The 17,735-nt window shown below is 43.2% G+C and overlaps 1 protein-coding gene across 2 annotated transcripts in view; it reads right to left on the reverse strand.

Annotated features, from left to right (window-relative positions):
* Positions 1-17,735, reverse strand: part of nf2b (NF2, moesin-ezrin-radixin like (MERLIN) tumor suppressor b) — a 98,036-nt gene that overhangs the window by 12,680 nt on the left and 67,621 nt on the right. For both annotated transcript variants that reach the window (XM_070857216.1, XM_070857217.1), the window contains exons 13-16: positions 8,676-8,893; positions 6,483-6,585; positions 5,968-6,095; positions 2,806-2,965 (exon numbers count right to left, since the gene is read on the reverse strand). In XM_070857216.1, coding sequence (XP_070713317.1) covers positions 2,806-2,965; positions 5,968-6,095; positions 6,483-6,585; positions 8,676-8,893 — 609 coding nt within the window. The remainder of the gene's footprint in view (positions 1-2,805; positions 2,966-5,967; positions 6,096-6,482; positions 6,586-8,675; positions 8,894-17,735) is intronic.

Genomic DNA, 17,735 nt, shown 5'->3' on the forward strand with positions numbered 1-17,735 from the left:
ATGCAAAGAATTGTGAGGTTTTACATTTTGGAAGGAATAATTCGATTAGATAGAATTAAAGCACAGAATGAGACAGGACATAAACACTAAATGGTAACATTTTAAAAGGAGTAGTGGAGCAGTGGCATACAAATCACTGATTAGGTTAAAGTTAGAATATTGTGCACAGTTCTGAGCACCTTACTTTAGGAATTATGTCAAATCCATGGAGAGGGCATGGAAGACATTCATTAAGAGGATACCAGAAATGAGAGACTTCAATGAGGAAAATGGAGAAACTGGAGCTCTTTTCACGAGACCAAGATGGTTAAGAGGTGTTCAAAATTATGAAGGGTTTTAATAAGGGAAAACAATTTCAACTGGTCCGTGAGTCAGTAACTCAAGTACATCGGGCCCAATTTTGGCCAACCCGTTTTTTTGGCGTACTTACCCTTTATGCGCCGATTTTGTGTGCTGGAAATGGCGCCAGAATAAAATGACCCCATCTTGGCCATTCTGAAGAGTCTGGAGTGCCCTGGCGCGGCGCAGATTAAACAGTGGGGGGGGGGGCGGAGCTACAGCCCTGCGCCGAAACCAGAGTCGGCAGCGTCGGGTCTGGTGTTCACGCATGCGCAGTAGCGCCGAAACTTGCAGCTGCGTCCAGCCTGTGTTGCTGTTTGTAAGCAAATTAAGATGCCGCGTTCAGTCGCCCCCCCCCTATATGAAGGCCAGCCCACAGCTCTCTCTCCCCTCACCACCGATGCTGCGTTCAGTTCTCCCCACCCCGCCCCCCCGCTGATATGAAGGCCAGCCAGCATGTGCTCCCCCCACCCTCCATGTTCAGTCGCTCTACTTCGCACGCCGCACCCCCCAGCCCTGGCTGAAGGGCTTGCCAGTGCGTGCCGAGCCCAGCCTCTTCTCCCCCTCTCTTCAGCCTCCCGATGCATCTTTGCTGGCCGCCCCTTTTCCAGGCCGAATGTCCTCCCGTACAGGCCGGCCCGCTGCCTTCCCCGGCCAAGTTCAAGTCAAGGTAGGATTTACTACAATTCTTTATTTGTTATTCAATTGTTTACCTGAGTTCTTTATTTTTAATGAGTTATTTAAACTTTTATTTGCAATGTTTGATGCTTGGGTGCAGGTCCTTACATATTTACCTGCGCCGATTTCTTAATTGCCCGTTCAGTTTAAGGTAGGATTTGAGGCAGTACTTTTATTTGTTACTTTAATTATTTACTTCACTTCTTTATTTTTTATTGAATTGTTATTACTGCTTGTGCTTTGTTTGGTGCTTGGTGGTGCTTTAAATGTAGTTACTTGCGCCGATTCCTTAACTGTAAGGTCTTTCTGTTCCAGCAAAAGTGGACACATACGCTGCCCTAAGTTAGTTTAGTACAACTTTTTTCTGGCCAAATTGGCATAAATGGTGTAAGTGGCTGGGAACGCCCCCTTTTGAAAAAAAAATGACCTAACAAAAAACCTAACTCACTTACACTGGTGCAAATTAAATGGCCATATTTGCAACTAAAAAGATACACCAGAAAAATCAAGTTACACCAAAAAAACGGTGCAACTCATGGGGAAATTTGGGTCCAGAGACTTAAAATCATCAGCTGAAAAACAATTGTTTGGATATAGAACGCCCCATCTGAAACATGGGCGGAAGCAAAATCCGTAATAGTTTGTAAAAGGAAAGTGGCTAAGTATTTGAAAAAAATAAATATAAAAAGCATTTGATAAAGTATTTGAGGCATTAAACAAAATAGCAGTATATATAGCAAAACAGAAAGGTAGACAGCAAAAAGTTGTTGTTAATAGATGTTTTTCTGTCTGGCAGGCAGCAGCTAGTGGGGTGTTCCAGGGATTGGTGTTGGGATCATTTTTGATGTATTTGCACTCGACATAAAGGGGATGGCTATCAGAGTTTCTGATGATACTAAGTTGGGAGGAACAGCAAACTGCTAGGAAGAATGCAGAAGACTAGGAGAATAGATTAGTAAGTGGTAGGTGCAGCGACAGATATACAAATGAACATAAGCGAATGGTAGCTGAGAAAAAATGTGATGGTAAAAAAAAGAGAAACAGAACAGCACAAACCAAGAATACAGATAGAAAAGCATGTGCATGTGTATAGTATACATCACACACTTGTATACATATGCACATGTACAAACAGATCACCTGTGGTGTAGCCTATGGTTAGTTAAAGGATACTAAAATATTACATCTAAAATGTGATGTACAAGGTATGACAGGAAGCAAGATGTACATATATGGGAAGTAAGTGCTATACACAAGACTTTTAATATACGAGAGTGAACCTTCAGTGGCGTTGCTAATGGTGTAAGTCAGCACCTTCTGTCTAACAATTGTAAAGGTAGTGTACCTGAAGATGACCAATTGAGTATCGTGTGGTTGGACTTAACAGTACAAGACAAGCATAAAGGAGTAACAGTCTCCCCTCCTCCCACACTCCCACCATAACAAGATTTCGGCCATTAATTTGCACTCCATAATTAGCTAAATTTTACCATATACCCCACTACTGAGTAATTTTTCCAACTCTGAACCCTGCACACCCCAGAACAAAATCCACCAACTGACTGCCACCCCACAACCCGCCAATGGCTGTAGTTGTCCCTCACAGGCTACCCCCTTTTACAGTGAGCACCGAGCCAACCTCATTTCCTTTTCAAAACACCTCTGGCTTTTTTTCTTCTTCTCTAATAGCTGGGTGCTCCATGCCTAAAACCCCTACCCCCGTGATCTGAATATTGAAGGCCTGCATAAGCCACATATAAATAGACACACACATTAAAGAAAACTCACATTACTCAGTGGCGTATAAGCATTTTCAGCAAATTCCATAGCCTCACTGGTAGGGATGCCCATGTTAGCATGTCGTTCCTCCAGTTTCAGAGCTTCAATTTCAGTTTTTAGCTCCTTCAGCTGTTCTTGCAGATGTTTGCTTTTCTCCATGTACTCCACACTAAGGAATCCACAAACAATGGAAGCCAAGAACATTGTGTAAATGTCACTTGTCTCTACAAGACTGCCAAGTAGGATTACAGAAAATATCTGATACAGGTTGGACCTCCCTTATCTGGCACCACCCCTCGTCCGGCATGATTCCGGCGGCCGGGGGCACATGCGCAGAACGCAGCTGACCTTCACCCCAACTTTGAGGCTGTGCCAACACCCACTGGGGCCACGCCAACACCCGGCCCGCCGAGGACTCGCCAACACTTCAGGCCTGCCCGGAGCGCCGACCACCTCCATCCCCCACCCTCCCTCCCTCTCCGACCTCGGGCCGCTGACGTCCCCTCACCTGGCAAAATCCCTTATTCGGCACAGGTCAGGTCCCGAGGGTGCCGGATAAGGAAGGTTCAACCTGTATCCTGTACTGATTTGCAAGTTAGTAGCCTCATTAATGACCACAGATAACATTATAATACTAAAATCAAAGCTAAGTATGGTTTTTGCCAAACTCTAAAATTACAGGCTTGAATTTACTTCAATAAATCAATCATTTTTAAATACACTGCAAAATCTCAGCATCCCCACCACAATGTTGTCCAGTTGCAGTACCTTCACTCCAGTTCCACCAAACCCCACACCATCTCCCACACTTCCCAATGCTGCTATATGCCTGGTACCTGCCTGAAACTTAGCACATTTCCCAAAACAGGAAGAAATTTACGAGGTGGAATACTTCAGTTAATGAGACAGGGTCTGGGAACATTTAAGGGGAAAATGGCCCCGCTGAAAGTAGCCCATCATGTTACCCTATCCCTCAAACTCAAATGGGAGCTGTCTCACTGAATTCCTGACCACCATTCAAGAACTGGCTTTCAGCCACTCAACGTGCTTACTACATTTTACTCTGTTTGCCAACTGTATAGACAACAAACACAATAAAAACACAGCAAGTGCTTGAAGCAATTTAAAGCTGGCTCTTAGCCAGGAACTCACTGGGAGGACCAGTCTGATTCAGAAAATGGAGGAAGCAACTCAGGGATGGCACTAGAGCCTTTGAGAAAGAGAAGTTTGTCAGGCAGCGGGTGGGCTGGGCCAGCAGGAACAGTTCAGTAGGGCAGGATCTTAGCAGGCTGGCAGGCAACAACAATGTGTATTTATATAGCGCCTTTAACGTAGTGAAATGTCCCATGGCGCTTCACAGGAGCATTGAGATTTTAAAAATTGACATCGAGCCGCATAAGCAGAAATTAGCGCAGGTGACCAAAAGCTTGGTCAAAGAGGTATGTTTTAAGGTGCATCTTGAAAGAGGAAAGAGAGGTGGAAAGGTTTGGGCAGGGAGTTCCAGGATAAATCAGTAGCAGGTCAGTAAAAGTCATGGGGGGATGGAGAAGAGAGAAGCCCATATGGAACAAAGAGCTTTGCACGCACACTGAACTAATCAGGAGGGGGGAAAGATAATCAGGAGGGGGAAAAGCCAGGTTTACAAGCCCAGGAATTTGTCCGAGAGCCAGTCCATGGAAAAACTACAGCTTTGGAAAAAAAATTAATTAATTCACTCCAGGACATAAAAAAGAAAAAGACAAGTTTAATATTTCTGAAAGAACATTTCGGTTTCCTTCATTTTTTCAACAATTGTTTCAAATAAATTAATATACGACTGAATCCAAATGAATAAATTTTGCATATCAGCAATCAACAGGAAGAAATATGCCTGAGGTGGAAACATTCAACTAATTAGCTGCAAAAAATATAGAAATTTGACTGTGCTTAAGCATTACACCTGAAGCTGACTATGACAAGAGTGATATGGAAGTGTTACAGGAATTGTGTGACAAAATAGCTTGCTAGATGCAGTTTTAAAAATATTATTTGTGGATCTCCTATGGCATTGCTCACAGTAAATCGGATATACCGGCGATGGGCTCACATCCAGGGGCATGTAGTTGCACATAATGTCTGTTTCTGTCGCGTACACACACATTCACTTTTGCTACGCTCTCTGTCATGTCCTCACACTTGTCCTCTGTCCTGTTGTTTTATAAAAGTAGTGGTGTTATGCCCGGTAATGCGTGATCCATTATCAGGGCCACTGATTTACAATGACTGAATATCTTTAATTCCATTTTTATTACATGACAGCATTATATTTAAACAATGTTTTGGGTAATAAATTCCACAACTCTCTGCCTTTTTCATGATGATCATAAATTACCTACAATTTACAGCACAGAAAAAGGTCATTCGTGCTGGTGCTTATGCTCCACAGGAGCCTCCTCCCACCTTACTTCATCTCACCCAATAAACATATCTTTCTATTCCTTTATCCCTCATGTACTTACCAAGCTTCCCCTTGAATACATCTATGTTATTCACCTCAACCAGTCCACATGTGGTAGCAAGTTCCACATTTCTAACCACTCTCTGAGTAAAGGTTACTCCTGAATTCCTTATTGGATTTATTATTGACTATCTTATATTTATGGCCTCTGGTTCTGGATTCACCACAAGTGGAAACATCTTCTCTATGTCTAAAGACTAAATATTACACTTTAAATAATAAACTACTTGCCGGGACTATAATTATATGTTGAGAGTGTGCTGGGGTCAAGTTGCACTGGCGCAAGGTCTTGGGTCGAGCAGTTCTGAGCGGTTTGCCTGCATGGTGGATGGTATCAGGGTTTGGCAACACTGGAGTATGTTCCCATTAGGGTGTTTGGGGGAAGAGGAGATGCTATTAGAGTCTGGAAGCATTGGGAGAAGGTTATGACATCTGTCTATATTTGGGTGTGACTGGGGAGTTGGGTGGCGAAGTTGGAAATAGTGAAGAGTGCAAAACCAACAAAGCTCTCACCACATATCTACATTCCACATGGACAGGACACATGAAAATCAGATACCATTAACTTGGTTGTATAACCATGCCATAGCAGAGATTCAGTACATCTCCACTGTGTCTGGTAACGATGCTATTCATGAATGAGAGGCATGGGAGGAAGAAGTACATCAACGTACCGTTCTCGTTCTATCTCCATGGAGAGTCGCTTCATATCTGTGTCCTTGAAGTCAAATTTAAAAGATCCAGATTCTAGGTTCAGATCACCAACATCAGCCGGGGGATGAGCAGAATATGAAGCAATAAGCTAAGTAAAGCAGATTGAAATATTGAGATATCAGAAAGAGCTTTACACATTTACTGATATTGTTGAAGAACTTGCATCTATAAAGCGCCTTTCACAAGTTCAGGATCTCCCAGAGCATTGTCCAGCCAATTAATTTCTTCTGACGTATAGCCACCATTTTAGCTCCATAGATAAACTTTTAAACTGTCACATTACTTAGTGTAAATATATTTGTTTAGAACTGCTAATGTAGAGTTTCAATAAAAATAATTATAATATTTATATGAAGCATTAAAAAAGACTTGCATTTATATAGCACCTTTCACAACCACATCTCAAAGCACTTTACAGCAATAAAGTACTTATCACAGTCTTATCAGAAGTTTACATGAATGTTTTGACACGTACTGGATAACTGGGTTTTGTAATCTCCAACAGTCTGTGCTTGGCTCTTCTCTCTGCCTCTCTGGCTTCATTTAGATCCTGTTTCAGCTGTTCTGCTTCCTTGGACCTAAAATAAGAGTATTTTAAAATTAAAGAATGTGACAAACACATGATTTAAAAAAAACAGTAACTTAATTTGATGGGCAGTGCAGCAGAGCATCAATGTGCTGCTTCAGAGAATGGCTTGTGCCTTCTGAAACTGAGATTGATAGGCAGGGGCATTAAGGGATATGGAACCAAGGCAGGTAAATGTTAAGATACAAATCAGCCATGATCAAATTGAACAGCAGAATGCGGGCTCAGCACTTAAATTCCCCACAGCGCCAGCTTCTGACCTTAGCAGGCCCATAGAATTATAAAAGTTCACAGCACAGAAGGAGGTCATTCAGGTCGAGCAGAGATAGTTCCAGTATCTTAAGTCTCTCCTCATAACCCTTTACCTCCATACAGGTGAATTCATGCTGTATGCTGTCTATGACTTTAACCCCTCACCCCCAATATTCCTTCCCTCACCCTCACCCCCACCCCCCAAGGTTTGTCTGGGCATTTGACAGGTGCAGTGTACCCAAAGAGTGCTCCGCCTCTCTCGGCCTCAGAACTCCCACAGTTGATGGACCAGATCATCAGTATGGTTTGGTTACACTCCCAGAGCAAACGTCTAGGGTCTTGGAAACAGATGCAAAAACAGAACCGTTGCAGCTGCAGAACTGGCCACCAAGCTCAGGGTCTTCTGGCTGCTGTTCTCCCAACATATGGCCAACTACAACTGTTTTGCGCTGCTGAGTTGGGGCTTGCACCTACTAATTCTCCGCACCGCTGGCGGGGGCAGCTCATCTAAATATCCATTGGTGGTTCAGTAGCACAAATCCCATGTAAAATAAGAGTAATGCACTGCAGGGCTTGGAAATGAGAGTTGAGCCGATAAAAATCCAAGACCGGTTAGAGACCAACAGCAGGCTGGGGAAGAAGCAGGTAAATAGGAAAGTGTTTGGCTCAGTAAGATGACTGTCAGGTAGCTCAACAGGATGGTTTGTGTGTGATTTGATGCCACTTTCAAAAAATGTCTCCCATTGGAGGATCTGGCAGAGGCAGCCCAAAAGGGGAGAAGGGCACTGTAGGAAGGCAGAAAAGAGAGCACGCAATTTTAATGAGAGTGTTCTACAAACCCTCTTGCATGAGATGCACCAATGAGAGAAAAGCTGCTGAATCTCCACAGAATTAAGCCATAAATAAAGTGTCTCACATGCCATGGACTGGGAGGTGGCAGCGACATTATGTGCCACCTCGCTCATTCCCGGAACTACAGACCAGTGCCGGAAAAAGTTTAAACACATGACGAAGGCTGACAAGATAACAGTCAGACTACCTTTCCTTCCTTGGTCATCAACACACCTTCTAAAATTAATAGCTGCACAAGTAACTCTTCACACTGCACTGCAGTTTAAGGGTGAGGGTGGGGCGGGTGGACGTGGCACTAATTCGGGATCTTAGTGTGTGTCACCATCTCCAAGACAGCAATTAATTGCACACACTATCTTAAAAACCCTTTCTTCCCTTCACCAGGTTGATACCAGATCATTTATATTGGCTGTTTGATGCTACCTGAGAGACACATGTAAATGACCTAATTCCCTCAATCTTGTTTCAGGAGAAATTTGCACACAATGCCCATGAGGCGCATTCCCCACATCGGAAAGCTCACCCATCGAGGGGCAGATCATGGAGGCATAATTATCTACTCGTGGAAGAGGCCAAGATTAGTGGGACAGTGAAGATGGCAGTTTAGTGGCTTTGCTCTTACATACAGGTTATCTTGACTGGCCACTTAGGATTGATTGTTTTCATAAGTCCTTTGTAGTTTTTCATTTTGTCATTTTCTAGTCACCTTCTTCACACTTGATTCATATATTCGCTATTTCCGTAGTTCCGATTTGTCTTATACGGAGCTAATCAACAAAATGTGATGGTAAAAGCATGAAGAAGAGAAAGACTGACAGTTATAGGTAGTGTCACATAACTATCACATTTAATGCTAACTCGTTCAACTTTAGGTTTTGTATTCCCCATCTGATGACATTGGCTTTAATAAAAGCTAAATCGCATTTGCCTTTTATCCCTTAGGCAAAATGACTGATTTGCAAATGTAATTTAACCAACCTCCTCTCGGATTCCTCCACTAGCTTGACAGCTATCAGCTCAGCTTCTCGCATCTTCTGCTCCATTAGACGCTTCTCCTCTTTCGTCTTCAGGGCTGTGACCTCCAATCTTTGCCTCTCCTGCTCTGCCTCTGCGGCTTTCTGAGCAAGCAGCTTGGCCTCCTCTTCTGCAATCTGTGCCTTCTCAGCAAGTAAATCAGCTGTCTCCTCCGATCGGATCTAATAAAAAGCATTAATTTTCTGAATGGGTACCAGTACTTGTGACAACATTGAAGCCTTCTTGTCCACTGTCTATTACTTTCTTCTTTTTTTTGGTCATTGTGCAGCACAATTAAAACTGGTTACTTCTAGCTCTATCGCCTTGGTATGCATTAGCTCAATGCTGCCATGGTCTTTGGATGGGAAGCCATAGAAACAGAAAATAGGTGCAGGAATAGGCCATTCGGCCCTTCGAGCCTGCACTACCATTCAATGGGTTCATGGCTGAACATGCAACTTCAGTACCCCATTCCTGCTTTTTCACCATACCCCTTGATCCCCCTAGTAGTAAGGACTACATCTAACTCCTTTTTGAATATATTTAGTGAATTGGCCTCAACAACTTTCTGTGGTAGAGAATTCCACAGGTTCACCACTCTCTGGGTGAAGAAGTTTCTCCTCATCTCGGTCCTAAATGGCTTACCCCTTATCCTTAGACTGTGACCCCTGGTTCTGGACTTCCCCAACATTGGGAACATTCTTCCTGCATCTAACCTGTCTAAACCCGTCAGAATTGTATACGTTTCAATGAGGTCCCCTCTCATTCTTCTGAACTCGTGAATACAAGCCCAGTTGATCCAGTCTTTCTTGATATGTCAGTCCCGCCATCCCGGGAATCAGTCTGGTGAACCTTCGCTGCACTCCCTCCATAGCAAGAATGTCCTTCCTCAAGTTAGGAGACCAAAACTGTACACAATACTCCAGGTGTGGCCTCACCAAGGCCCTGTACAAATGTAGTAACACCTCCCTGCCCCTGTACTCAAATCCCCTCGCTATGAAGGCCAACATGCCATTTGCTTTCTTATCCGCCTGCTGTACTTGCATGCCAATCTTCAATGACTGATGTACCATGACACCCAGGTCTAGTTGCAGCTCCCCTTTTCCTAATCTGTCACCATTCAGATAATAGTCTGTCTCTCTGTTTTTACCACCAAAGTGGATAACCTCACATTTATCCACATTATACTTCATCTGCCATGCATTTGCCCACTCACCTAACCTATCCAAGTCACTCTGCAGCCTCATTGCATCCTCCTCACAGCTCACACTGCCACCCAACTTAGTGTCATCCGCAAATTTGGAGATACTACATTTAATCCCTTCGTCTAAATCATTAATGTACAATGTAAACAGCTGGGGCCCCAGCACAGAACCTTACGGTACCCCACTAGTCACTGCCTGCCATTGTGAAAAGTACCCATTTACTCCTACTCTTTGCTTCCCGTCTGACAACCAGTTCTCAATCCACGTCAGCACACTACCCCCAATCCCATGTGCTTTAACTTTGCACATTAATCTCGTGTGTGAGACCTTGTCGAAAGCCAACTGAAAGTCCAAATACACCACATCAACTGGTTCTCCCTTGTCCACTCTACTGGAAACATCCTCAAAAAATTCCAAAAGATTTGTCAAGCATGATTTCCCTTTCACAAATCCATGCTGACTTGGACCTATCATGTCACCTCTTTCCAAATGCGCTGCTATGACATCCTTAATAATTGATTCCATCGTTTTACCCACTACCGATGTCAGGCTGACCGGTCTATAATTCCCTGTTTTCACTCTTCCTCCTTTTTTAAAAAGTGGGGTTACATTGGCTACCCTCCACTCCATAGGAACTGATCCAGAATCTATGGAATGTTGGAAAATGACTGTCAATTTATCCGCTATTTCCAAGGCCACCTCCTTAAGTACTCTGGGATGCAGTCCATCAGGCCCTGGGGATTTATCGGCCTTCAATCTCATCAATTTCCCCAACACAATTTCCCGACTAATAAGGGTTTCCCTCAGTTCCTCCTTCTTACTCGACCCTCTGACCCCTTTTATATCCGGAAGGTTGTTTGTGTCTTCCTTAGTGAATACCGAACCAAAGTACTTGTTCAATTGGTCTGCCATTTCTTTGTTCCCCGTTATGACTTCCCCTGATTCTGACTGCAGGGGACCTACGTTTGTCTTTACTAGCCTTTTTCTCTTTACATATCTAAAGAAACCTTTGCAATCCGTCTTAATGTTCCCTGCAAGCTTCTTCTCGTACTCTATTTTCCCTGCCCTAATCAATCCCTTTGTCCTCCTCAGCTGAGTTCTAAATTTCTCCCAGTCCCCGGGTTCGCTGCTATTTCTGGCCAATTTGTATGCCACTTCCTTGGCTTTAATACTATCCCTGATTTCCCTTGATAGCCATGGTTGAGCCAACTTCCCTTTTTTATTTTTACGCCAGACAGGGATGTACAATTGGTGTAGTTCATCCATGCGGTCTCTAAATGTCTGCCATTGCCCATCCACTGTCGACCCCTTAAGTATCATTCGGCAATCTATCCTAGCCAATTCATGCCTCATACCTTCAAAGTTACCCTTCTTTAAGTTCTGGACCATGGTCTCTGAATTAACTGTTTCATTCTCCATCCTAATGTAGAATTCCACTATATTATGGTCACTCTTCCCCAAGGGGTCTCGCACAACGAGATTGCTAATTAATCCTCTCTCATTACACAACATCCAGTCTAAGATGGCCTCCCCCCTAGTTGGTTCCTCGACATATTGGTCTAGAAAACCATCCCTTATGCACTCCAGGAAATCCTCCTCCACCGTATTGCTTCCAGTTTGGTTAGCCCAATCTATATGCATATTAAAGTCACCCATGATAACTGCTGCACCTTTATTGCATGCACCCCTAATTTCCTGTTTGATGCCCTCCCCAACATCACTACTACTGTTTGGAGGTCTGTACACAACTCCCACTAACGTTTTTTGCCCTTTGGTGTACTGCAGCTCTATCCATATAGATTCTACATTATCCAAGCTAATGTCCTTCCTAACTACTGCATTAATCTCCTCTTTAACCAGCAATGCCATCAAATAATAACTTCACGGTGGGGCGGGCAATAATCAAGGGAATAATGGAGGCATGTGAAAAAGGAACAGCAGTAGTTATGGGGGATTTTAACCTACATATCGATTGGTCAAATCAAATCGCAGGGGGTAGCCTGGAGGAGGAATTCATAGAATGCATACGGGATTGTTTCTTAGAACAGTATGTAACAGAACCTACAAGGGAGCAAGCCATCTTGGATCTGGTCCTGTGTAACGAGACAGGAAAAATAAACGATCTCCTCGTAAAAGATCCTCTCGGAATAAGTGATCACAATATGGTTGAATTTGTAATACAGATTGAGGATGAGGAAGTTGTGTCAGAAACGAGCGTACTATGCTTAAACAAAGGGGACTACAGTGGGATGAGGGCAGAGTTGGCTAAAGTAGACTGGAAACAAGGACTAAACGGTGGCACAATTGAGGAACAGTGGAAGACTTTTAAGGAGCTCTTTCATAGTGCGCAACAAAAATATATTCCAGTGAAAAAGAAGGGCGGCAAGAGAAGAGATAACCAGCCGTGGATAACCAAGGAAATATAGGAAAGTATCAAATCAAAGACCAATGCGTATAAGGTGGCCAAGGTTAGTGGGAAACTAGAGGATTGGGAAAATTTTAAGCAACAGCAAAGAATGACTAAGAAAGCAATAAAGAAAGGGAAGATAGATTACGAAAGTAAACTTGCACAAAACATAAAAACAGATAATAAAAGCTTTTACAGATATATAAAACGGAAAAGAGTGACTAAAGTAAATGTTGGTCACTTAGAAGATGAAAAGGGGGATTTAATAATGGGAAATGTGGAAATGGCTGAGACCTTAAACAATTATTTTGCTTCCGTCTTCACAGTGGAAAACACAAAAACCATGCCAAAATTTGCAGGCCACAGGAATGTGGGAAGGGAGGAACTTGACTCAATCACTATCACTAGGGGGGTAGTGCTGGACAGGCTAATGGGACTGAAGGTCGACAAGTCCCCTGGTCCTGATGAAATGCATACCAGGGTATTAAAAGAGATAGCGGAAGTTATAGCAGATGCATTCGTTATAATCTACCAAAATTCTCTGGACTCTGGGGAGGTACCAGCGGATTGGAGAGCAGCTAATGTAACGCCTCTGTTTAAAAAAGGGGCAGGCAAAAGGCAGGTAACTATAGGCCGGTTAGTTTAACATCTGTAGTGGGGAAAATGCTTGAAACTATTATTAAGGAAGAAATAGCGGGACATCTGGATAGGAATAGTGCAATCAAGCAGACGCAGCATGGATTCATGAAGGGGAAATCATGTTTAACTAACTTACTGGAATTCTTTGAGGATATAACGAGCATGGTGGATAGAGGTGTACCGATGAATGTGGTGTATTTAGATTTCCAAAAGGCATTCGATAAGGTGCCACACAAAAGGTTACTGCAGAAGATAAAGGTACGCGGAGTCAGAGGAAATGTATTAGCATGGATAGAGAATTGGCTGGCGAACAGAAAGCAGAGAGTCGGGATAAATGGGTCCTTTTCCAGTTGGAAATCAGTGGTTAGTGGTGTGCCACAGGGATCAGTGCTGGGACCACAACTGTTTACAATATACATAGATGACCTAGAAGAGGGGACAGAGTGTAGTGCAACAACATTTGCAGATGACACTAAGATTAGTGGGAAAGCGGGTTGTGTCGAGGACTCAGAGGCTGCAAGGAGATTTGGATAGGTTAAGCGAATGGGCTAAGGTTTGGCAGATGGAATACAATGTCGGAAAGTGTGAGGTCATCCACCTTGGGGAAAAAAACAGTAAAAGGGAATATTATTTGAATGGGGAGAAATTACAACATGCTGTGGTGCAGAGGGACCTGGGGGTCCTTGTGCATGAATTCCAAAAGGTTAGTTTGCAGGTGCAGCAGGTAATCAGGAAGGCGAATGGAATGTTGGCCTTCATTGCGAAAGGGATGGAGTACAAAAGCAGGGAGGTCTTGCTGCAACTGTATAAGGTATTGGTGAGGCCGCACCTGGGGTACTGCGTGCAGTTTTGGTCACCTTACTTAAGGAAGGATATACTAGCTTTGGAAGGGGTACAGAGACGATTCACTAGGCTGATTCCAGAAATGAGAGGGTTACCTTATGATGATAGATTGAGTAGACTGGGTCCTTGGAGTTCAGAAGGATGAGGGGTGATCTTATAGAAACATTTAAAATCATGAAAGGGATAGACAAGATAGAGGCAGAGAGGTTGTTTCCATTGGTGGGGGAGACTAGAACTAGGGGGCACAGCCTCAAAATACAGAGGAGCCAATTTAAAACCGAGTTGAGAAAGAATTTCTTCTCCCAGAGGGTTGTGAATCTGCGGAATTCTCTGCCCAAGGAAGCAGTTGAGGCTGGCTCATTGAATGTTTTCAAGTCAAAGATAGATCGATTTTTAACCAATAAGGGAATTAAGGGTTACGGGGAGCGGGCGGGTAAGTGGAGCGGAGTCCACGACCAGATCAGCCATGATCTTATTGAATGGCAGAGCAGGCTCGAGGGGCTAGATGGCCTACTCCTGTTCCTAATTCTTATGTTCTTATGGATAATTCAGTTTGAAACTGACTAATAGGTCTAGCCATTCCATTTAATTCATACACCACATGTGGCCAAAATTGTGGGAATTTTAATGTTTAATTTTAGGTCTTACTGAAAGCTGCATCTTGAGTCAAGTTTCAGAGAGGGCCAGAGTCAATCTTAAATTGCGAGTTAGCACAGGAAATGCATCTTTGTTTTATGACCTTAAGGAAATTAGTAAAAATCTGCAATTACTGTTTGCACAGTGCCCTTTTTAAACACATTCCAAACTACTTTGAGGAGAATATGTGCAAGGAAGAAAATGAAAAAAAAGAGGGACTGACAATTAGGAAAGTGTAGACTGGAAAAGACTCTGCAGTCCATCCAGCCAGTTCCAAGACCAAATACCTCTCAATCGCCCACTCCCTCGTATATCTATCCAATTCTCCCTTAAAATGTTTCACATTATCTGCCTCCATCTACTCCTTGGGAATTTTGTTCCATATGTTCTCCAAATTCTGTATAAAGTAATTCAATCTAAACTGTCTATGCACTTTCCCTCTTCTAAGCTTGTGTCCATGTTCCTTGGTTCTAGAGTTTGTGGCAATCTTGGACGTATCAGCAGAGCTCAATTTATCAACTGCCTTGAGAACGTGAAAACTTGCATAAATCTCCCCTTAGTTTTCTCTTCTCCAGAGTAAACAATTCCAGGCTCTTCATCTCCTCATGATAGCTCGGATCCCTTAACCTAGGTCCAAGTTTGGTCACCCTGATATCTAGTTTTCTGCACTGCCTTCAACGCCTGGATATCCTTGTTGTAATATGATGAGATGAGTTGCACACAGTATTTCACACGTGGCCATATTCTACACATTCTATCACCTTCTGGGATTTGTGCTTCATTCCTCTAGCTATGTACCTCAAGATCCAGTTTGCTTCCCTGTTGCTGCTGCATACTGTAGTATTGGTTTCCATAATCTATCCACCAATAGCCCCAGATCCCATTCCTGTGTTGTGTCTGACAGCCTAGAGCCATTTAGTTTACAGTCCCACTGTTTACTTCCCTTTATTAAGTCTCATTAATTTGTATTTTTCCACATTAAATGCTACTTGCCACTCTGTCTGACTAAGAAAGATGCCTCAAAAGCGCTTTATAGCAAATGAAATACTTCTTGAAGTGTCTTCACTGTTGTGACATCTCACATCTGTGGTATCTCACATCTGTGGTTAGCAAAATGTTGGAGTCCATTATTCAAGAAGCAGTAGCAGGACATTTGAAAAGGCAAAATTCGGTCAGGCAGAGTCAGCATGGATTTATGAAGTGGAAGTCATGTTTGACAAATTTGCTGAAGTTCTTTGAGGATGTAATGAACAGGGTGGATAAAGGGGAACCAGTGGATGTGGTGTATTTGGACTTCCAGAAGGCATTTGACAAGGTGCCACATAAAAGGTTACTGCACAAGATAAAAGTTCACAGGGTTGGGGGTAATATATTACCATGGATAGAGGTTTGGTTAACTAACAAGAGAGTCGGGATAAATGGTTCATTCTCTGGTTGGCAACCAGTAACTCGTGGGGTGCCGCAGGGATCAGTGCTGGGACCCCAACTATTTACAATCTATATTAACAACTTGGAAGAAGGGACTGAGTGTAACATAGCCAAGTTTGCCGACGATACAAAGATGGGAGGAAAAGCAATGAGTGAGGAGGACACACAAAATCTGCAAAAGGACATAGACAGGCTAAGTGAGTGGACAAAAATTTGGCAGATGGAGTATAATGTTGGAAAGTGTGAGATCATGCAATTTGGCAGAAAAAAAAATCAAAGAGCAAGTTATTATTTCAATGGAAAAATATTGCAAAGTGCTGCAGTACAGTGGGATCTGGGGGTACTTGTGCACAAAACACAAAAGGATAGTATGCAAGTACAGCAAGTGATCAGGAAAGCCAATGGTATCTTGACCTTTATTGTAAAGGGGATGGAGTATAAAAGCAGGAAAGTCTTGCTACAGCTACACAAGGTATTGATTAGGCCACACCTGGAATACTGCGTGCAGTTTTGGTTTCCATATTTACAAAAGGATATATTTGCTTTGGAGGCAGTTCAGAGAAGGTTCACTAGGTTGATTCCAGGGATGAGGAGGTTGACTTATGAGGACAGGTTGAGTAGGTTGGGCCTCTACTCATTGGAGTTCAGAAGAATGAGAGGTGATCTTATCGAAACGTGTAAGATTATGAGGGGGCTTGACAAGGTGGATGCAAAGAGGATGTTTCCACTGATGGGGGAGACCAGGGCACGATCTTAGAATAAGGGACCGCCCATTTAAAACGGAGATGTGGAGAAATTTCTTCTCTCAGAGGGTTGTAAATCTGTGGGATTCGCTGCCTCAGAGAGCTATGGAAGCTGGGACACTGAATAAATTTAAGACAGAAATAGACAATTTCTTAAATGATAAGGGGATAAGGGGTTATGGGGAGCAGGCGGGGAAGTGGAGCTGAGTCTTTGATCAGATCAGCCACGATCGTATTGAATGGCAGAGCAGGCTCGAGGGGCCGTATGGCCTACTCCTGTTCCAATTTCTTATGTTCTTATGTAATGTGGGAAATGTGTCAGCCAATTCGCACACAGCAAACTCCCACAAACAGCAAAGTGAAAATGACCAGCTAATCAGTTTTTGTTATGTTGATTAAGGGATAAATATTGGCCAGGACACCAGAGATAACTCCCCTGATCTTCTTCAAAATAATGCCATGGGATCTTTTATGTCCACCCGAGAGATCAGACGGGGCCCCAAAAGACGCTACCTCCGACAGTGCAGCACTCCCTCAGCGCTGCAATGGAGTGCCAGCCTAGATTTGTGCGCTCAAGTCTCTGGAGTTGGACTTGAACCCACAACCTTCTGATTCAGAGGCGAGTGTGTTACCCACTGAGCCACAGCTGACCACTCCAATCTATCCAGATCCTTTAATATTTGATTTGTCTCTTCCTCATCAGTTAACTCTCTCCTAATTTGTTGGTCACCTGCAAATTTAGACTATTTTGTTTCTGTTCCCATTTCCAAATGATTTAAATATAATGTAAATAGCAATGGCTCTGCACTGATCCCTGCGGTAATCCCTTAGTGACCCCTTGCCATGTCGATGCAGCTCTATTCACTACTAGCCTTTCCTTTCTTTAGTTCAGCCAATTTCCAATCAACCTCAGAAACGCTCCCAATTTCATGCCATCCGACCGTGTGGCATGGTATTAAAAACTTTGAAGTCTAAATACATCACATCCACAGAAATTCACTTGGCCAGGGGCCATTATTTCCTTAAATAAAATTCCTGCAAAATGATATGCCAAACTCTCCTTCCCATAAATCCTGCTCTTAGAGATAGTTATCCAGTCTCCGACAAGAATTAATGTAACATA

This window comes from Pristiophorus japonicus, chromosome 16 (assembly GCF_044704955.1).
Source record: "Pristiophorus japonicus isolate sPriJap1 chromosome 16, sPriJap1.hap1, whole genome shotgun sequence".
Lineage (NCBI taxonomy): Eukaryota > Metazoa > Chordata > Chondrichthyes > Pristiophoridae > Pristiophorus > Pristiophorus japonicus.